This window comes from Martes martes, assembly GCF_963455335.1.
Source record: "Martes martes genome assembly, chromosome: 14".
Taxonomy (NCBI): Eukaryota; Metazoa; Chordata; class Mammalia; order Carnivora; family Mustelidae; genus Martes; species Martes martes.
In genome coordinates this window covers 78,036,265-78,058,536 of record NC_137902.1, presented here as the reverse complement: position 1 = coordinate 78,058,536, position 22,272 = coordinate 78,036,265, and the positions used below count along the sequence as shown (strand labels likewise).

At 37.2% G+C, this 22,272-nt stretch overlaps 1 protein-coding gene across 1 annotated transcript in view; it reads right to left on the bottom strand.

The window, feature by feature from the left end:
• Positions 1-22,272, bottom strand: part of HEATR1 (HEAT repeat containing 1) — a 50,270-nt gene that overhangs the window by 14,961 nt on the left and 13,037 nt on the right. Inside the window, exons 13-31 of the mRNA XM_080823604.1 lie at positions 21,128-21,223; positions 20,607-20,695; positions 19,496-19,707; positions 18,502-18,623; positions 17,842-18,033; positions 15,596-15,779; positions 15,318-15,454; positions 14,429-14,621; positions 9,829-9,998; positions 9,303-9,461; positions 7,785-8,027; positions 7,380-7,511; positions 6,490-6,593; positions 6,183-6,326; positions 5,420-5,538; positions 5,201-5,322; positions 3,525-3,653; positions 1,680-1,910; positions 180-306 (exon numbers count right to left, since the gene is read on the bottom strand). Coding sequence (XP_080679730.1) covers positions 180-306; positions 1,680-1,910; positions 3,525-3,653; positions 5,201-5,322; positions 5,420-5,538; positions 6,183-6,326; positions 6,490-6,593; positions 7,380-7,511; positions 7,785-8,027; positions 9,303-9,461; positions 9,829-9,998; positions 14,429-14,621; positions 15,318-15,454; positions 15,596-15,779; positions 17,842-18,033; positions 18,502-18,623; positions 19,496-19,707; positions 20,607-20,695; positions 21,128-21,223 — 2,905 coding nt within the window. The remainder of the gene's footprint in view (positions 1-179; positions 307-1,679; positions 1,911-3,524; positions 3,654-5,200; positions 5,323-5,419; positions 5,539-6,182; positions 6,327-6,489; positions 6,594-7,379; positions 7,512-7,784; positions 8,028-9,302; positions 9,462-9,828; positions 9,999-14,428; positions 14,622-15,317; positions 15,455-15,595; positions 15,780-17,841; positions 18,034-18,501; positions 18,624-19,495; positions 19,708-20,606; positions 20,696-21,127; positions 21,224-22,272) is intronic.

Genomic DNA, 22,272 nt, shown 5'->3' with positions numbered 1-22,272 from the left:
CTCTGCCTAGCTCTGATTTCTGTCAAATAAATAAAAAAAATCTTAAAAAAAAAAAAATAAAAATTATTAAGTTACTTGCAAAAACCCTTCTAAAGACGTACTATGTGCTCTAAGGATAATGTGCATGGACTTCTGCTTCTCTTGCTCTTTTAGATGGAACAGTAACACTTAACGCTTACCTTCTTTTTCTTCTGGCAACTTTATTAAGTACTGAAGAATATTCATCAAGCTTTGTATCTGATGTTGGACACTAAATTCACAACAGACTGCAATCCAAAATTCAGTGTCTGCCTCTAAAATAGCATCCTGTACAAAGAAGAGAAATAGGTAATAAAACTATACCTATCCACTTTGTTAGTAAGTACACGTTAGGGAAATGTTTTAAAAATATTTCTTAGCATGCAAAGGCATTACATATTGTTCCTTACGGTCATGTGTATCCCAGATGAATGAGTTACAAAGTGTCCTACATAAAAAAGCCAATTTATGAGAATTAATTGGGCCTAATTGCAGGAAAATCTGCATTGTGATTTCTAGCAGAACAGAATATGTTCCTTTACTTAGGGTAGGTCTAGACCTATCCCAGATCCTCTGTCTAAAAAATCATTTAAAAGCCTAGCCTTGACCTAGAAGTTCTACCCTCATCTATGCAAACAGGGCTCTTAAAAATAATCATCAGTGGTGTGACAATTTTGATGATCCTGACACTCCTCCCCTTCCCCATGAAATGCCTTCAAAACCATTTTCAAGAGACACAGTTTAATTACTTTATAGCTGTACTCTGTTAGGCTTAAAACAGAACCACCTAGCATGGCACTACAGACCAGTTCTCAGGAAAGTCCAATCACCCACAGCAAATAATCCGTTGCTACTGAGGGTATTCGCAGTGCCACAGACTCTGAAAGCAATTGTAAAGAATGTCAAAAACAGGGCACCAGGTGGCTCAGTGGTTTAAAGCCTCTGCCTTCAGCTCAGGTCATGGTCTTGGGATTGAGCCCCGCACTGGGCTCTCTGCTCAGCAGGGAGCCTGCTCCCCAACCCCCCGCCCTCCGCCTGCCTCTCTGCCTACTTGTGATCTCTGTCTGTCAGATAAATAAATAAAATCTTAAAAAAAAAAAGTCAAAAACATCTTTTAAAACAGCTCTGAGCAAGTACTGTTAAATAACGGCCATAAGTGGGACGCCTGGGTGGCTCAGTCGGTTAAGCATCTGCCTTTGGCTCAGGTCATGATCCGAGTCCTGGGATCGAGTCCCACATCAGGCTCCCTGCTCAGCGGGGAGCCTGCTTCTCTCTCTCCCTCTGCCTGCCACTCTGCCTGCTTGTGTTGTCAAATGGATAAATAAAAATTTTTAATAAATAAATAAGTAAGGGCACCTGGGTGGCTCAGTGGGTTAAGCCTCTGCCTTCGGCTCAGGTCATGATCTCAGAGTCCTGGGATCGAGCCCCGCATCAGGCTCTCTGCTCAGCAGGAGCCTGCTTCCCCCTCTCTCTCTGCCTGCCTCTCTGCCTACTTGTGATCTCTATCAAATAAATAAACAAAATCTTTAAAAAATAAACAAATAAATAAATAAGTAAATAACAGACATAAGCATCATCAGTCCTACACATAAACTGGAAAGTATCACAAAGTGTGTGTGAAACATCAACATTTCCTTTGTCACCCCGCCCTGTACTCTGACCTTTTCTCCATAGGCAGCCACCAGCACTGTTTTAGTGACATACTGTTCAAAGAGCAGGAGGAGGAGAACCCAGAGGAATCTTTCTGCACCTAATGTATCGACAAGCTGAACAAGGATGGGCAGGCGCCTGTGCTCTGGAACGTGCGGCAGCGCGTCCACAAACACGTTAATGATTTTCACCACGATTCCTTCCACATTTCTCGTGACTTCTACAGAGTCTCCACCATCGGACTGCAGAACAACAAGCAGAGACAATGAGTAGAAGCAAATAACCCTTCACAAGGAAGTTTTCAGGTAGACCTGGGAAGGCCTTCAGATGTACCCCCCCAAAAATGATCAAAAGAACATGAATAATCAAGGACCTATTAGTAAATATTCAGTGCGTACAGATTACATACCATGGACTGCATGGCCCTGAGGGGAATAAAACGTGTAGGATGTGAGCCCCGCCGCAAAGAAGATTTATCATCTGTATGAACAAGATTCACATGGGGAAAGATACCAACTGGAGGTATTGAATGACAGATCCCAAGTATGTGGCACTCAGAACAAGTCTGCTCTCAGGCCAACTGGGAGCCTGCACGCAACAAGAAGGATATGTGTTCTGCCCGGAGAAGAATGGGTTTAACCTACACAAGCAGAACACAGAAAAGGCCAACAACTCCCTGTTGCTTTCAGACTAATGTTCAAACCACTGAACTCTGGAACTGATACTCCAAATACGGTTGTTGAATGCAAGAATGAATGAACCAATGCCCTCACTTCTCCCTGTCTCAACACTCTGCACTCCACACATCACTCTTAACTTACATTCTTCACACACACACACACACACACACACACACACACACACACACAGTACACATTCCCGGACCTTGTCATTTCATAAAGCAAATCCTGTCCTTCATTCCTATCAGTTCAAATTGTATTTCTTAATGAAACTCTGTGGTCTTCCTGGCTCATGGGTGCTGTCTTTTATTCTGAACTCTTTCAGCACTGACCTATTCAACTGGCATATATGATGCTGATGCATACAGTTATTTTTCTTTTAGCATCTGTGTCCTGTACTTGCCAACTTGTTGGACATAGAGAGTATCACCTAATACCAAGATTAAAAGAAGATGGATGCTGAATATGGTCATCCCTGGAATGGCCAATAATGTGAAGAAGACATTAACAACAGGTGGGGGTAAACAAAATTCATGCAGATGATCTAGCTCTTTCATTTTTAAGGCTGATTTTTAGTTTCAAATGGTTCATCCTTCCTGGCAGAGACTCAATCACCTCTGAATACATGGCTCTTAGAGAACACTTGGAAAATGTTTGTTGAGTGAACAAATTTGCCACTGTAGTTCTAAAATGTCCTACCTCCACTAACCTGCATAATGGTATTATCCAAGTTCAACGTCCTGAAATATACAGCAAATTTAAATTCACTTTGTCAGAGTAACATTAAGCCCCAGGTATAGTTCTACCCTTTTAGCAGAGCAAACCAGTTATGCATGTTTACTCGTATTTTTGGAACAGACATTGTTACTAAAACTAATTATTAGCTTCAGCATTTTGAAATGTAAGAAGCACAAATACCTGAGCATTTCATAAAGGCTTTTAATGTCACTTATTTACTTCTACTTTCATACTATGTAAAAATTTAAAGACCAAAAACAAACAAACAAACAAACCTGGGGCACCTGGTGGCTCAGTCAGTTAAGTGTCCGACTCTTGATTTTACTAGCTTGGGTCTTGATCTCAGGTACATGAGTTCAAGCCTTGTGGTGGGCTCCATGTTGGGTATGGAGCACACTTAAACAATAAAAAACTACTGATGGTATAAAGACAGCTTACCTGAATAAGTGCTGGAATAACCATCTTCACAGTCTTGTTAATAACCTGAAAACTGTAAGTATCATCTAGACGCATGACATTGGCTCCCATAAATGTAAAAATAGACATGATGTTGTGTAGAACTTTATCCTGAAAGAAAATACATTTTTCAACATTTTCTATTTTAAGCACACCAAATATCACTGATTCATTATAGTCTAGCAATAAAAGAAGACATAACCCCATTTAAAAATGGGCGAAGGATTCCCAAAGACAAAGAAATGGTCAATGAGCACATGAAAAGATGCTCAACATTAGGCATTTAGGGAAATGCAAAATCCAAATCCTAAGAAACTTCACACACCCTACGATGACTTAAAAAAAAAAAAATCAGCTAGCAGTGAGGGTTTAGAGAAATTAGAATTCTCATAACTGCTGGTGGGTACAAAATTATATAGATGATTTGGAAAACAGTTTGGCTGTTTCTAAGAAAATTAAAGTTAACTTCTGACTCAAAGATTCCACTCCTCGGTATATACCAGAGAACCCAAAACATATTTATACAAAACCTCATATATAAATGTTCACGGTGCATAATTCACAATACCCCGAACGTAGAAACAAATGTCTGTCAACTGACCAACAAATAAGCAAAATCTGGCACATACATACACTGGAATATTATTTGGCCATAAAAAAAAAGAAATACTGATTCAAGCTTCAACATTCATGATCTTGACAACATTGTGCTAAGTGAAAAAAGTCAAGCATTAAAAAGCACACGTGTAATAGGATTCCACAAACATGAAATGTCCAGAACAGGTAAACCCAGAGAGAGAAAGAAGATCAGTGTTTGCCAGGGGTGGAAATTATAGTGATAGAGGGAATAAAAAGCGACGGCTAATGAGTATGGGGTTTCTTCTGGGGGTGATGAAAATGTTTTCGAAGTAGAGAATGGTGATATTTATACAACTCTGTCAACATACTGAAACCAGTGAATAGTAGAACCTATTTAAATGGATGAATTTTATTGTATATGAACTGTATTTCAATTAAAGCAAAGAAAAAATATCAGTGATTCTTAATTGTTTCTAGTTATCAACTCCTCTGAGAGCTACTGATTCTCTTCCAAGGAAAAAAGTCCTATATGCATAAAATCTACATGATGTTTAGTATACTGAAAGACTGCTAAAGCTCTCAGAGAACCCCAGGTTAAGAACCTGTGACCTAAATCCCCGACAGGAAAAAAAATCTCAATTACCTTCAAAAGATGTACTTCTATAAGGAACATGATTTCTCTAACCGAGGTAGTTTATAATCAAAGTACTTTTTCTCAACTCACTGGATGAAAGCTGTCTGAAGACAATGGGATGGTAATTTTTGTCAAGGAACACCAACACAACTGCTTATAAGTTACATGGTGCCAGGCTCTGTGCTAAGTGCAAACCATAAACTACCCAGTCACATCCTCACAATAATCCTACAAAGGTTACTATTATTGCCATTTTACAAGAAGAGAACCTGAAGCTTAGCAAGATCAACCAGCTACAATGCCACAATTGTTAAGAGACAGGGCTAAGAATCCCACCAATAAGACCCAAAGTTGACTGAATTCAGACCAGTGAGCACTTAAGCATTTCCACTGAAGAAAGAAAATATCAAAATATCTGCTTAAGTCTCAAATCATTAGTACTTACAGGAAATATTCCAGCAACAGTACCCAAAAGTAAAAGGGCATGGTGATGGGTCTGCGGCATCTCTGAAACACGGATGCACTGAACGATCAATTCCACATTGAACTTTTCTTCATCCAGAACATCTAGAGTGAGGAGAAAAAAAAAAACTCTTAAGTGGTAGGTACATATGCACACAAAGCAAGTAATCCTTCCATTGTTTCTTTGCAACAAAGTACATACCCTTTGGTATTTTGCTACCATCTGGAGAGAGTTTTTGGCAGATGTTGAGCAAACAACTAAGAATTAATTGTTTGGTGTATTCCATATTTCCCTGCTCCGGTGGCAGAGGTTCTAAACTCCTTCAGGACCCCCCGGAAAAGACATAATGGGAAATGAAGTTACACAATTTCAGTTATGCATTAATGACCACTCTCCAGCATACATATTTAATTAGGAATAACTAAAATATTCACATTAAACACAGCCTATAAAAAACAAACAAGATTCTAACTGATTTTTTTTCTCATATGGGTAGGTGCTTTATGTCAAATTTTATCTCTCTCCTCTGTTGCACTCTCCATCAACCTATTTGAAATCTTAGAGAACCACCTTGAGAATTACATTCTTTTCAGACAAAAATAAGTTTTATCTACAATACAATGGCAAACACTACAGCTATCTGGTAATTTATACCTAAAAAAATAGTGGGTTTCTCCCTTTATCTTTAAAGTAAGGATGCACCAAGAACTCAATGCTGAAAGTTAAGAAGCAGGCTATAAGGGGAATGGTCATTCACTATTCAACACAAGAGGATGATCAATTTGGGCATTAACAATGGGTACCTAACACCTTTCTTTTAACCTTTCAACTACAGTACTTAACTTGCTTTATTTTACAGACTAGTTAAGAAAAGACTATATTTAAAAAAAGAATGTTAAATAAGATGTGTATGAATTAGAATCCTATTCTCTCGTAGATCAAATGCAAAGGCAAGTGTCAGTACCTTGACAGCAGGTTAAAAAGAGTTGGTATCAGTATCTGAGGATTTTTGAGTTTCTTTTTGTGCTGCAGTAATTCTAGGATGAGGGTTACTCTTTGCCAGTAAGAACCTCCGAGTTCCTGAACAGATTCTAGATCTTGTGATTTTCTGGGAAACAGAAAATATTTGAAAAGCAAACATTATCAATGCGAAGTAAAAATTATCATACTATGTATGCCAAATTAATGGGCATCAAAAATTTATAATGGTTTCATAACATTCAAGGCCTGGGGAATAAACAGCGTGTTTTCACTGCACTCCTAGCTCTTACTTCTGCTGCATTTTTTGTCTTCTCGTTTGCTGAATTGTGCCCAAGGACTTTGCTTTGTCTGGTGGCTCCAGTTCTATTCTGATTTGTTCAGCATTAACAGAAATCTGAAATATGAAGGAAGAATGACTGATGATACACTTCCGTGGGATAAAATTAGAGAAACAGATGTTGACTTAAATGTCCATGTCCACTTTCACATTTTCCTAGGACTTTAGAGCCCAAACCAATCCCAAACCCCAAAGGCAAATGCCACCATATTCTTTTCCATGTCCTAAGAGCTGTATAAAGACAAAAACAACACACAAACAGGAGTGTAGTATACACACTGCTCGTACCTTAATTTGTTTCACTTAGAAATCTGCATCTTAGAAATCTAAGAAAATATGATATATACTGAGAGCTGGTGAATCTGGATACTAGGACTTCCCCGTACTAGTACCTATTTTTGTGAACTTGTTTTCTGTGTTTTTTTTTTTTTAACAACAAAACAAAGTAACTAAGTGGTTGTTCTGATGTACAGCTATATTTTAGTACACATACAAACCAATGAGCACATGCTCAATTCCATTATATACATGTCATCAAACAACTATTTAAGTAGAACCTGTACTCCGTTGAAAATCCTTGCATAAAACAGACAGATCCCATCTAATGTAAGAGCCAAACTAACACTATACCCAACCTTGTTAAAATATAAATATTTCACAAAATAAAAATCATGGTGAAGACTTATAATTTTGACTCTGCACTTCTCTATAAGCTACTTGTCCATGATTCTTATTAATGCTAACATCTGACATTCTAAAAGCACTGGGTATCAGAGGTTGGTTAAACATGGTGTACTTGGAAGAGAACAATAAGAAACAAATTATAGAAACTGCGTAACTTACCCCTTTAAAAACACTGCTAACAGTCTGAGCACAATGTGAATTTTTACAGTTCACCAATAAATCAAACAACACGTGCAAAAGCTTCTGTTGAACTTTTTCATCTGATATAGCTGCAAAAAAAGGCTTTGTAATCTAGAGGAGGTAGAAAAAAGGCAATTGAGCTCAACAACGTGAATCCTAAAAATGAGCTTTAAACAGTTCTTTCTTATGATGTAATATTACTCCCATTTTGTCAGCTAAAATGCGGCTTTATCATACATATGTATCACTCAATTTTGCAAAAGCAGGCCAAACAGATCATATCCATTTTAAAACATGTCCAGTCTACTTTAGCTTCTCCAAGTAAAACATTACACAATTTTAAGAGCTTGAACATACTTTAATCTTTGAAAAAAAGTCACTGACCTTTTCAAGAGCTGTTATCTGAATGGTTGGCATTCCTGTGCAAAGTTCCTTTGTTGTATGTACAGCTTTTATAAATATATCTAGACTCTTTGGGTCCTTATGTAAAAGGGAAGCTGAATATTCATTATATTTTCCCAGAGTGAGATGTAAAATAAAGGCCTCATCTTTTAGGACAGCTGTCGGCTCCTTCTGGATTTTTTCTAACAGTTGTTCAGCCATAGGCAACAGCTGAGAAAGCACCATCTAAAGTTCGAGAAAGTTATTAGCAAACAGTTATCTATACTGACACCTATTTTTGCTTGCTTTACAGAGACATGCAAAGATACAATGTTGCAAGCCTGGGAGCTTAGCCTGGAGAAAAAACCCAATTAAAGATGATCTCTTGGACAGGAGCAAGGCTATTTAATCCAATTAATAAGCACTCAGGTTCCCTCTGATGGTTCAGTTTATAATGGTCAAAAGCTCTAAACCCTTCAGAAATGAGGAGTAATTTGTGGGTACCCCAAGATTTTCTGACAACAAGAAACACAAACTAAAGTTTTCGACCACAAAAATAAATTTTAGCAAACACTGCATATTTCCTCAAACAGAACTTCCAAATTATGTATGTGAGGTCTTTAACAACTAAACCAAATGCCAGCACATTATGGCTCGTGGGCCAAATGCAGAGGTCCACCTGTTTTGGTAAATTTTATTTACTGAAATAGAGCCAAGCTCATGTTTACATAACTGGCTCCAGCTTTCACAATACAATGGCAGAGCCAAGCACCTGCAAGAAGAAAGACTGTGGAGCCCACAGAACAAATATTTACTATTTGGTCTTTCACAGAACAAGACAGTCAATTCCTAGTTTAAACTACAAGGGATAACACAAAGCTGCTCAATGCCATCTGTTGGCTGCCACCAGGAAAATCTGATCACGTGGTTTTCACTCCACTGACCCCTGCTTTAGTTCTCCACGTTGCAGTCAGACTGAGACTGGTGAAGCATCCATGCACTTTGGAACAGTCTGATCACACGTGCCATCACAAAAACCAGTGATTCACAACCTCCTTTGTGCCAAGGCCTCCCTGACAACATAATGAAAGCTACGGATTTTCCCCCAGAATTAATGTTCAAACACACACATTTTATGAATGAACAAAGGATTCTGGAATGTTCATGCCTATGTCCAAATACATTATCTTGTGCAGGACTTCCACCAGAAGACACAAACCAACAGTTTTCTCAGCAGTGCATCTTCAGTGTTTTTCCCCATGTTTTTTCTTTTTTAAATTCACTTCAAGTAAATGATTAAGTAGGGATAACACACAATTTTAAAACAGAAAAAAAACCACCAATACTTGCTTTTTGTGTCCTCTGTTTCTACATCTCACTTCCCTCTCCCAAATTAGAAAGAAAATTTTCACTTCTGAGTGCACATCTGTAACTCCTGCAAACACTTCCTCACTTGTGAGCGGATACAATAGTGTTTAGTAACATTACATGGAATGTGTAAGCCACCTGAATTGCACATACCTCATTGTTGACTTCCTGAAGTACTTTCACCAAATCTTTTGCAATGTAAGATGGACAACTATATACACAATTGAGTAAGTTTTTCAAAGTTTCAGATAACTTCTGATGAGATTTCAGCTTCTTTTCTCTCTGTAGTTCCTCAAATAAAGTAGCTAAATCCTAGCACACCAAAAAGAAAATCAGATAAAAAAGGGTTAAGAAACTATAAAGGCTAAATGTGCTAATCATAGAAGAGTCTTTTCCAAATCACGTGACAGTGAATCATTTTTCATTTCCCGTTGAAATCTTAACAGGAAATGGCAGAATACCTCTAAGTACTGTCAAAAGCCACATACTGAAACACTGTATGCTATCTTTTTTAAAAATGGGAAGAAAAAGTCGTGCAGATATTGACATCAATTTCCAAATTTCAGTGACTTGACTCAATCAAAATCCCTACAAAGCAAAATGTCAAAAGAGGACAAAACTGTTCACAGGTATACTCAGGCATGTGCACACGATCAATCTTCTTTGATGATGAGTTTACCTGAGCAACGTAGGTGGCATCTGAGGTGATCTCCTCTATTTTAGGAACCAAATGATCTATTACCAGGTGGAACTGAGACACCACTCCACTGAGGGCCTGGAGACAAAGAATGGAGGCCCTTCGTACTTCTTTTATGGGGCTTCCCAGATTAATGAGTAGAGATATCACCACTAAAACCAAAGGGGAAAATATTTAGCAATTTAAAGAATTGAAAGAGTACAAAACTTAAATAGTACCAGAGGGTATGTCGAAGTTTTCCTCCTCACTGAAATTCTCTCTGAAGACCATTCACTGTTTACTATTCTAGCAAAATGTTAGCTATATGCTACTATATCCTTTTGAAAACACACAAATGAGAGCAGAGCACACAATGTACATACACACACACAGAATGATTACATCAATTTATTTTGAAGTGTTTTCTACATAAGTGTGTGTCTCTAAATTAAATCATTCTTTAAAACTGTATGGTTCTCCATTGTATTTTCTGTATTTTTTAAACCAGTACCTTGCTGGTCACTCAGTTGTTCCTTATCTCTCAGCACTACAACTGCTAACACAAATATCTCTTTACATACATCCTTGCAAGTACGCAGAGTAAACTACCCATTGTGTATCAGGCTTTGCAAATATTTTGTCCTTAGTGGACATTTGAGTTTCTAAAGCAGAAATTAGTCTAATTTTTCTTCTAGTGTTATACATTGCTTAGAGAGGCCCTCCCCACACTGAGTCAGTTGTTCAAGTGTCTATCTCCATATTCTGAGAGGCCACGTGAACCACATGTTCTCTTCTATCGCTAGAGCTAAGTTGTGTGTTGTTTTTTTAATGTGAAATCTTTAGTTCACATGAAATTTCTAAGGAGTAAGATTGGAATCAAACTTTTAATGTCTCCAAATGGCAAGCCAGATGTCCCATTTAATAATTCACCTAAGAATTCTAGAGCTTTATTATTCATACATTCCGCCAGTATCTGAAACAGCTACTGCTGCCAACTACTACTTCTAGAACCAAGCCCAGTAATGTAATGAATTTAGAAGGAATGCTTTTGTTTCCCTAACTCTGCAGTTAAGAATGCTAGCTTTTGATTTGAGAAGTATTTTTATTACATCACTCTTATTTTGCTGCCACTTAATTAGAATTACTGATTTTTATCTAATGCCTTTCCAGTTTTTTTTTTTTAAATGATATGGGTTTTCTCCTTTCAAATTGATATGGCTAATTATATTAAGAGTTCATTATTTTGAACCAATTTTATATTATTGGAAGAACTCTATTTGGGTAAATACGTGCTTTTTAAAAATATACTGGACTCAATTTGCAAATACTTTAGAAATCTGCATTATTATTCAAAGAAACATGGCCTACTGTTTTCTTTTTGTTTGGAAGAACTGTCAGTTTTCAATGTTACACTTGTTTTAGACAAAGCACCTGGAAGATTTTCTTCATTCTATGCCCTGCTCAGTTCAACAGCACTGGAAAACCAACTTCAAAAATCTGGTAGAGTATCTGTAAGCTCAAGTGGATTGAGGTTTTTTGAAAAAATATCTTTGGGATAAAACAATACCTAAAATCCTTTTATGGTAATTAGTTATTTAAGCTTTATTCTGTGCTATCTACTGAGGCGAGTTGTGCCAACTTTTATTTTGGTAGTAATGATCCATTCCATATATTCCATTTCTGGAATGCTAAGAAACAGCTCAACAAACTTTTGAATCTGAGAAGATAAACTGAAAGCTGGAAATCTTTCCTGGTCTCTGTAATGTTAACTCATAAAGTCAGAAACAAACAGCTCAAAAGAAGAATTCACGCAAGGGGCAGCATCAGGCCAAGATACTATTTGCTAAAATTCCCTGTTATCATTCAAAAACGAATTCAAAGAACAAAGTACTACAGTTACCATGTTCCAGTAACATACTGGAACTCAAGGTAAGCAAAAACTACCTTAAACAATCAGCTTTTAGGAATGTTCTTTCATTTAAAATCTCTGTGACTATATTCTCCCGAATAATTTTACTTAGATTTAAAATAGTTATTTTACACAGAAATTGAAAAAAAAATACTGAGCTTTGGTTTTAAATATATAAATGAATTTACTACATTGATCAGGTATTAAAAAAACAAAGGCAGTTCTACATCTTTTTACAAATGAAGTTAAATATTTATTCATCTAACAAAATTTGCTGTATGTAAGCAAATTTTGAACTGAGTAAGTATCTGGACAGAAAGTAATAAATGGTGGTTAGATTCCCAAGCCACTGACAAAGACTTAATTCATATAACAGCATACTATATTAATATGCCAATACCTTTTTCTTTTGAAAGGCATAACGTTTTTTGTAAACAGATTAAAAGAAGTATCAGCCAACACTTCCTGGACTCCTCACAGACAAGCTATGCATAGAAGCTCACTGTGTACTCAAAGAGGAGAGCACGGAGGACAGGTGCAATGGCTAAATGACCTTCCACTTTAGGCCCCCTGGGACTCCAGTGTGCAGTCCTTGAGCTTCCCAGTAGAACAAGGTGCATCTCTCCTGTTTTCAGTGGAGTACTGTGACATTTCTAGCAGCATAAATGCAAAAGTACTTTAGGAAGAAGGAAAGTGACAGATGACAAGTCAGGGGTAGACAGGGAGCCTATCTTGCAGCAAAACTGAGGAAAAGTTAAGTCTCTGGGTCCTGGAGATATCCATTCCTCAGAAACTACTGCCTTTGATACCAAAAGATAACAGACATTTCACACTTAATGAGGAAATCCAAATAGTTATGACCTCTAAATAAAATACACAAACCTTTATGAAAACTCCCAAATTTAACAAAAATATCCATTTTAATAAATCATGCTACTTCCATACAATGGAATAATTTGCAGACATTTTAAAATAAATTCTTATATAAAGTACTACTACAGAATACTTATAATACTTAATACTTTATTAAAGAATTAGAGTTTAAAAAAATGTTCAGGAGAGTCTTCTCATCCAAAGCAGAAAAAAAAAAACTGGAAAAACAAAAACAAAAACAAAAACAAACCACCTTCTTAAAGTAAGTCTATCTAAAAAAAGGGAAGGCAATTTTACAGTGAGTGGTAAAGAAATTATATTCATGGGATTTTATTTTGTAAGTAAAACTTGAAATCTATGTATGTACATTACCTTGTATTTAACAAAATTTTGGTTACAATTGTAATTATGTGCTCTTTCACAGAGCTAATGAAAGATAAACACAGAAATTATTTTGGGAAAAACATACGATCATTCACTTTACTTTCACAGAACATTTTTTTTTTTTTTAAGATTTTATTTATTTATTTGACACAGAGAGAGAGATCACTAGCAGGCAGAGAGAGGGAGGGAAGCAGGCTCCCCGCTGAGCAGAGAGCCCGATGCGGGGCTTGATCCCAGGACCCTGGGATCATGACCCGAGCCGAAGGCAGAGGCTTAACCCACTGAGCCACCCAGGCGCCCCTCACAGAACATTTATAGAAAGCAATTTTAGGGGGTGCCTGGGTGGCTCAGTCGTTAAGCATCTGCCTTCGGCTCGGGTTGTGATCCTGGGGTTCTGGGATCAAGCCCCACATCCGGCTCCCTGCTCTGTGGGAAGCCTGCTTCTCCCTCCCCACTCCCCCAGCTTGTTTTCCCTCTCTCACTGTCTCTCTCTGTCAAATAAATAAATCTTTAAAAAAAAAAAAAAAGGCAATTTTAGAATTAAAAAAAAAAATCTAGAAAAGCCTCAAATTTCCTAAGGGCCACTCTTATTCCTTTGACATTAAAATCATTCCAATTTGAAGTATCAATCATATCCATCATCCTTATCAGCTCTCTCATCTTTAATCACTAAAGGGTCTAATTCTGCCAGATCCTCTCATTTGTCAGTAGCTTTTTTTTTTTTTTTGGTCAGCAGCTTTTAAGTACCTATTTTCCAGTATCACGTTCATCAACTTCATGAAATTTGCAAATTTCATTTTATCAAAAAATAAACAATAAATAAACTTAAACTTGGGGTGTTTTATTAGTAGTGCCCAACCTGAAAATGAGTTACACATGATAAAAGAGACAAATCCAGAAAGGTTGTCTGACTGGAGACCCATTTTCTAAGTAGTCAGATGAATACAGAACTGTATTAAATGGCGTGGCTTCTCCATGTAACCCTTTACTGATGAAAAGTAGAACATAAATAGCTGGATATTAACAACCCATTTTGGTGATTAAAAGTAGTTTATATAGGGGCTCCTGGGTGCCTCAGTTAAGTGTCTGCCTTCAGCTTGGGTCATGATCTCAGGGTCCTGGGATCGATTCCTATGTCGGGCTCCCTTCCCTCTGCTCTTCCCCACCTGCTGGTGTGCACGCCCTCTTTCTCAAATAAGTGAAATCTAAAAAAAAATAATAATTTATATATATGTATATACAGTTTATACATAATAACTTATATGTATACACTTAATTTACACATACATGTAGAGAGCAGAGAGAGTGCACACACTGTGAGTACTCTTTAGAAAAAAAAGTTAAAAAGAAATTCTCCCAACTATAACCCACATAAACTACATATAGAGAAAGCATTAAAGTTGGTCATGACAGAACATAACACGCTACTCACGATACCTGGGGAAGATACAGATGCCAGCTGATGTTTATCCTGTGCCTTCTGAGCAGAGAGCATCTCACAACCTATATAAAGAGCTTGAGTCTGCAGTGCTGCTTTCACGCTGCAGTTAAGTGGATTTGAAAGGCTAGACCCATATGTCCATAAAACAGAGAAGAACTTGAATAACTGAAAAATATCTTCTAGATGCACCTAAATTAAATAAACAACAGTGAAGTTTAATTTTTACTCACATTTAGTTGGTTCCAAATCCTCTTTTCACTAGTGTACAATTACAGAAAACACTTTGTTGCAATGATTTGCCCTGTCCCATGACTTAAACTTTTCCATACTTATTTTAATCAATGAGAAGTATGTAAATGAATCCAAAGGACTTGCTATAACTTTGCCTCTGAACACACTGGACAATAGTAACAACATGTGAAAACAAGCAGAAAACCAAGACTCGTGATGAGGGGGAAGCCTTGTTAAGAAGGAATTCCAAGATGGAGTAAGTGTCACCAGTGGTGCCAAATGCTGCTGAAAGGGTTAAGACAAGAACAGAGACTTAACTGCTGGACCTAGCAACACGGAGGTCCATGAAATTTCTTAACTAAATTGCACAAGCTAACTTACCTCATTGAACAGCAGTTTCTCACTGGTAATGAACTGTGATTAGTAAATACATGACAGGCCTAACACACTACTAGGCATGCAGCAATGTTAGTCTCTGGCCTACTGACTGGTGTCATGATGATACCACTTCCTCACAGGGCCCGTGTATATTACCCCATACTCTGCACTGTTCAAAAATCTACTTTCGTTTTCATTAAAAAACTGTCATAATTAAAATGCTCTGCTGTATCTTCTGAAAGGGAAGAGTATGCCTGAAAAAGATGAGCCTAGTACCTTTATGAAAAGTTTCATCAGAACCCTAAAATGAGTGGCATCAGTACCACTGAGTATCATCTCAAAGAGCCCAATAAGCAAGCGCAGATAGGCTCTGCTGTCTTCTTTCAGCTGCTCGGGATTCCACCATATATCATCTACATGGACATGAAGAGAGAGAAACAGTGAATAAACTTATGTGAACACATGCTGGAACTTTTCACTCAAAACAAAGAATAGTTGTGGAGAAAATAATTGTTTTCTTGAGTATCACATTCAAAAGTCACACTTTGTCCTACCTTTAGGAAAAGATTTAGGACCCTTCAGTGCATGAATGAAATTTTTCAGTGCAAATATGAGTAAAACAGAGTCCTCCACAGCAACACGCTGGGCCATATTGAGCTGCTTTATGTAATGGGCCCACAGTTCCACTGGTATCTCTCTGTCTATCATCAGCTCAAAATGCCATTCAGAGGGGATTTCCTGAAATAGTAAAGGAAACAAAGAGCATAAATATGAAGGAGTTCTGAACATGGGTTATACACAGGGGAACTGCAATGGATATATGATTGGGTAATATGCAAAATTTCGTCTCTATGAGCATTTAAGTGAGGACAGGATTAATAGTTTTAACCAAATTTGTAAGGAGGTTTAACCACCACTATTTACAACAGAAAGATTAAGTTATCCACAGCTTCATTTTATCTGTATTTTCTTGAAACACATATCTAAAAACAAATGTTATCCATATAAATTATGTTTATTAAATGGCACACTTCTATAGAGAAAGGAGTTGGATTTCCAGGAGACCCTTAAAGGGAGCTTTCTCATGTCGCATACTTCTAATGGGGTGCAAATAGGTCTACACAAGTAGCAAAATGTGAGGGTGTTTAAAAATTATACAGCAGATACTAAAAAGCAGCATGAGAAAACATGAAGAAAAATGATAAACAAGACCTTGTACAGAAGAGTGCAAAGTAGTAACTTAGAAGGAAAATAACCCAAAGTCAGACTTTTGAGAAAATGTCTCTAGTGAGGGATTTCATTGGCTCAGTGTGCTGCTGCAGCCAGAAAGAGACTCAGGACTCAGTACTAGATATAAAACAGCATGTTATCTGCACATATAAAAAACAATCCATTTGTCCATACTTTTAACACCAAGGGCAAACACCATTCAGGTTATTACAGTCTACAAAAGAAAGAAATTAAGAAGGGCTTATCTGGGCTACTTTTTAAAATATAAAGATCCACCACTCTTCTATTTTTTTCTATGATTTTTATTTATGTATTTGGGAGTGAGAGAGAAAGAGAGCACACGTGAGCAAGAGGGAGGCAGACAGAATCTAAGCAGACTCCGCACTGAGAATAGAAGCCGAGGTGGGGCTCGATCCCATGACCTGAGATCGTGACCTGAGACAAAACCAAGAGCCAGATGCTTGACTGAATGAGCCATCCAGAAGGTCTGAAAAATTCATGCTTTTCAAGTTTACATAATTTTAGGTAACAATGACTAGGCTAGAACTTGTAAAATCCTCAGGGTATATGTAAATGTAAGAAAGATGTGATTCATTTCAGCGAACCCTAAAATGAGGAGCCCTCTGATTGTTGGAAGACAAATAAAAACAAAATACTATTAAAAATATTAAAAGAAATCATCTTATTATCTCAAGATGTGATACTAGGTAAAAATACAACTGAAACATGCTCTTTAGCCAATACTGTCAAAGATAATAGTAAGCTGGTGAGATCTAAATCTGATGTAATATTAAAATAAAACAAAAGATCAATTCCTGGGGCACCTGGGTGGCTCAGTTAAACGTCTGACTCTTGGTTTCGGCTCAGGTCATGACTACAGGATTGTACGACCATGCCACGTAGGGCTCTGTGCTTTTCAGGGAGTCTGCTTGAAATTCTTTCCCTCTCCCTCTCCCTTCATGCCCCTCTCAAGTGTATTCTCTCTCTCAAATTATTTTAAAAATAATCAATACTTGGGGCACCTGGGTGGCTCAGTGGGTTAAGTCTCAGGCTTTGGCTCATGTCATGATCTTGGGGTCCTAGGATCGAGCCCCGTGTCATGCTCTCTGCTCAGCGGGGAGCCTGCTTCGCCCTCTCTCTCTGCCTGCCTCTCTGCCTACTTGTAATCTCTGTCAAATAAATTTAAAAAATCCTTTAAAAAAAATCAATTCTTAGTAAACAACAGAATGAAGTAAATATTTTGTTCAAGCAATAACATGCCTTGTGAATTCTTTATCACAAGGAGTAGTTAAGTATAACTCCAGTAATTAATAAAGATAATACAGGGAAGAGTCAACTATCAGGTACAGAACATCACAACCCCGAAATTCTATAATTCAATTAAATTTTCTAACTCTCTACCTATTGCTACCCAAGGCTGCTTTACATTCATCCCTCATATCCAAAGACTCATATCATATCATATATCATATCATTTCATATCATTTCAGCCCCCAATTTTCAGTGCTGCCCTGATTAACAAGCCGGGCTGCCACTTTACTCAATGTTCCAAAAACTTTGCACTCCTTACCACTGCAGTAATCACACTCTCAAGCTTCTTTATTTTTTTCTGCAACAAACTGAAGACTCTGATCGCAAACGGGAAGTGAGTTTCTTTTAAAGATGAACAGCAAGAAACAAGCACAGCCATGATCATGTGAAATGTCACTTTCTGCTTCAGGCTAAAGCACTCCTTCTCCCCAATGCTTATTAAATCCTCCACCTTGAAAAATAAACATACTCCATTACTGGTAGCTCTTCACTGATTTCTAAGTAATAATAAAATTAAATAATTTCAGAATTATAATGAACATAATTGCATCTGGCAACTGGATAAATGCTTTAAAATTATACTAAAACCTTGACAAAGGTTTACTTACTAAAGCAAAATAGAAAAAAAATCCTTTTAGAGATTGTTATTCAAAAAAATATGACTTTATATTTTAAATGAAACAGGAAAGCAAAAAAGTACACACTATTCTTATAGTCCAATGTAAAACCACAAAAAATTATATAAAATGTAGAAGATTTCAAACACTCTGCAGAACATACTGTGTAACACTATACATGTCTAAAGCATAACAAAGTAGTAAAAAATGCAAAAGTTATTTTTAAAAATCTAGTAAACCAAACACTGAGAACCTAATAAAATTTTAGGAAGTCCAGAGGTGGTCTTTGACAGCATACATACCATCTTTAACATTGAAGAAGGATCCCCTGAACTTATATTGTCAGCCAATAATGCAATCATCTTCTGATTTGCTACACCAATTAGTTTTCCTGACTCTGTGCTTTTAATCACATTTTCAAGAACTGTTAAAAAAAAAACACGAACACAGAGGACCCTTGTATCACCAATACTTGCCTCAAGAATTCTGTAGAGTAAGAAATTTAGGCAAAAGTTTCAGTTTTCCTATGAAGGTTTGCTCTGTATTTTTCCTTTTATCCAATTCTGAATCTATCTCTGGGTCAGCTTCATTTTCACTGTCGTTGACTATCGAAAAACGTGAGGAACAGGGTTGCCAATGCCCCTCTCTAACACAGGAGAAAATCTGCATATATCCTCAAAAACTTAACTACTAATAGCCTACTATGGACCAGAAGCCTTCACATAACAGTTAACACACCTTTAATGTTATATGTGTCATATACCGTATTCTTATAATACTGTAGTACAGAAAAAAAAATAGTAGCATTTAAATAATCATAAAGAAAAGAAAATGTATTTAGAGTATTATATTTATCAAAAAATACCTGCATTTAAGTGAATTCATGTCATTCAACCCTATGCTGTTCAAGAGTCAACCATAGGTTTTTGACCTTGGCAAAAATTCTTAAAAAATCTTGCTGACAAGATTATAGCAAACATGATTTGAATAATGATTAGAACCAACTTTTAATTGTACTTTTCTTTTTAAAGTATTTATTTATTTATTTTTAAAAGATTTTTATTTGACAGAGAGAGAGATCACAAGTAGGCAGAGCTGCAGGCAGAGAGAGAAGGGAAAGCAGGCTCCCTGCTGAGCAGAGAGCCCGACGTGGAATTCGATCCCAGGACCCTAAGATCATGACCTGAGCTGAAGGCAGAGGCTTAACCCCCGGGGCCACTCAGATGCCCCTCTTTTTAAAAAGTATTTAAAGTGTTTTTGGTCCCCCCCACCTCCAAAGGCAACCAAATTTCTTACCTTCTTTCCAGCCTCTTAATACAGGGTGCAGAGAGCAAATTCCGGATTTCGATAAATATATAGCGATCTTTGTATCAGCAGATTCCATATCATCATTGACAATAATCATAAATGGCAGCAGATGCACCATTACCTGATTTGACAATGGATCATTTTCACTCAGTATCTCTTCCTTAATTAATATGTCTGCTGCTACCTCAAGTACCTTGTACCTGAAACACAAACACATTTGGTTGAGGGACCCATTAGAAACTTAAATTCAGGAAAAAAAAAAAAATTATTACATTGTTCCCACTCAACTGACACTATCCTGATCTCCTCACCAAACACGTTATTCAGAGAGACCTAGACAATCACTCAAAATCCATGCTAATAGGGAGCTATTTAGGACAGTAAACTGCTAACTCTATCAAATTTTTTTTTTTTTTTTGAGAAATCACTAGGTTATCTATAACATAAAATATGTATCTCACAATGTATCTCAACTCCACTAGAAATGAAGGATTCACTCATAGGTTAAAAAAATATCTAAACACATACTATGTGCTAAGAACTAAATATGACAGATACACAAATCTGTAAGACATGCTTTCCTCCCCCCAGGAGCTTAGGTCATTTTTTTCAGTGCGAAAAGCTTAGATGCAAAAAATGAACTAACTAAAGCGCATCAAACACTACAGAAGGTGACCATGTGCCTCTGAGCTTATTTTAATATGTTCACTTTTAATTATAAAGTAATATACTATCCTTATAAAATCAAATAGAATTACATAAAACAGAAAATTCAACTACTACTTCTTTAACCCATATTCCAGCCCTTCCCCTCTGGTAACCATCTGTTTGTTCTCTGTAGTTAAGAGTCTGTTTTTTGGGGGCGCCTGGGTGGCTCAGTGGGTTAAAGCCTCTGCCTTCGGCTCAGGTCATGATCTCAGGGTCCTGGGATGGAGCCCCACGTCTGGGGAGCCTGCTTCCCTTCCTCTCTCTCTGTCTGCCTCTCTGTCTACTTGTGATCTCTGCCTGTCAAATAAATAAATAAAATCTTTAAAAAAAAAAAAGAATTGAAACTGATGTAGAATTCTGTCAATTCAAAACAGGAGAAATGAATACATACCATTCCCTATTTTTTGAAAGTTCTGCTCTTCGAAAGAGGTTGAGAAGATTTGAAACCGTCACTTCTGAACTAAAATATTGTTTGAAAATCTAAAGAAACATACATAGGTAAATTTTCACTTGCTTCAGATACATATGGTGCTTGTTAAATGAACTTTAAAAAAATAATGAATTATAAAGAATTTATCTCCCAACAGTCCTCATATAATTTCAAAGCTTTATGAGAACAGTTTCTCAAAAGTGGCATTTAAGAGACAATCTTCCATGATCCCACGGTATTTACTATTGATAAAAATTCACAAAGCACGTTTCCCTCTTGAAGAACTTCCATATACATAAAACTCTGCAGTCTAGTTTTTCCCATGAGCTTTCCTTAATCAGGCTTAAGTCTATGCTCTCAGGAGAACATATTCCCAATGAAGGAATAATTTCCAAATATGTTCCTGCCTAGAGCAGAGAATCACCTGGGAACGAAAAGAAAATACTTACAAATTGTGTATTTCAACAAACAAATTCACTCACCTTAAATGCATTTATAGCTGACAAAACAACATCTATGCTATCATCACCTAATCGGGTTAAAACAGCTTCTTTTATGAAAGACTCATCAACACTCTCCTAAGCAAGAGAAAAAATACATAAATTTGGTTGTTGCTAAAGCCTCCTAAGAGTTTACACTAAAAAGAAAGAGTTTTATGAAAAGCACTCATTATCAGTCAAGAAATAAAGGCTCTACCCTAGACACAAACTCAAACACTCTAAGCATACTTGCACTGAACTTGATAATCTCTAAAGGGTCTTTTTAGATGAGTAATTATTTGGCACAAACTTTTCCCAGTTTCTACTGAAAAACCATAGAATATGTATAATCCAAATGTAATTTTTGCATTAAGAAGTTCATCTTGGGGGCGCCTGGGTGGCTCAGCAGGTTAAAGCCTCTGCCTTCGGCTCAGGTCACGGTCCCAGGGTCCTGGGATCGAGCCCCACATCGGGCTCTCTGCTCAGTGGGGAGCCTGCTTCCTCCTCTCTCTGCTTGCCTCTCTTCCTACTTGTCATCTCTCCCTCTCTCTCTCTGTCAAATAAATAAAATCTTTAAAAAAAAAAAAAAAAAAAGAAGTTCATCTTGTTATGGGACGCCTGGGTGGCTCAGTTGGTTAAGCCTCTGCCTTTGGCTCAGGTCATGATCCCAGCGTCCTGGGATCGCGTCCCACATCGGGCTCCTTGCTCGGCGGGGAGCCTGCTTCTCCCTCTGCCTCTGCCTCTGCCTACCACTCTGTCTGCCTGTGCTTGCTCGCTCTCTAACAAATAAATACATTAAAAAAAAAAAAAAAAAGAAGTTCATCTTGTTAAACAAGAGCCCAGATATCAAGAGTGCATAGACTAAAGAACCAGAACGTCTGGTTTAAATCCTAGCTCGACCACTTACCAACTGTGTGACCTGTAGCAAGTTACTTAACCTTTCCAGGTCTCACTGTTCTCATCTATCAAAGACAGCTAATAATATCACCTATCTCAAAGGACTGCCACAAAATGAAACAATACCTGTCAGTGCATAGAACAAGGCCTTACACAATGTAAGTACTGTTAAAAGTTAGCTATCATTATCAAGATTTTTATAAGGATAAGGACATCTGCTGAGAAGCTAGTTGCCAGTCTGTCAAAAGAGA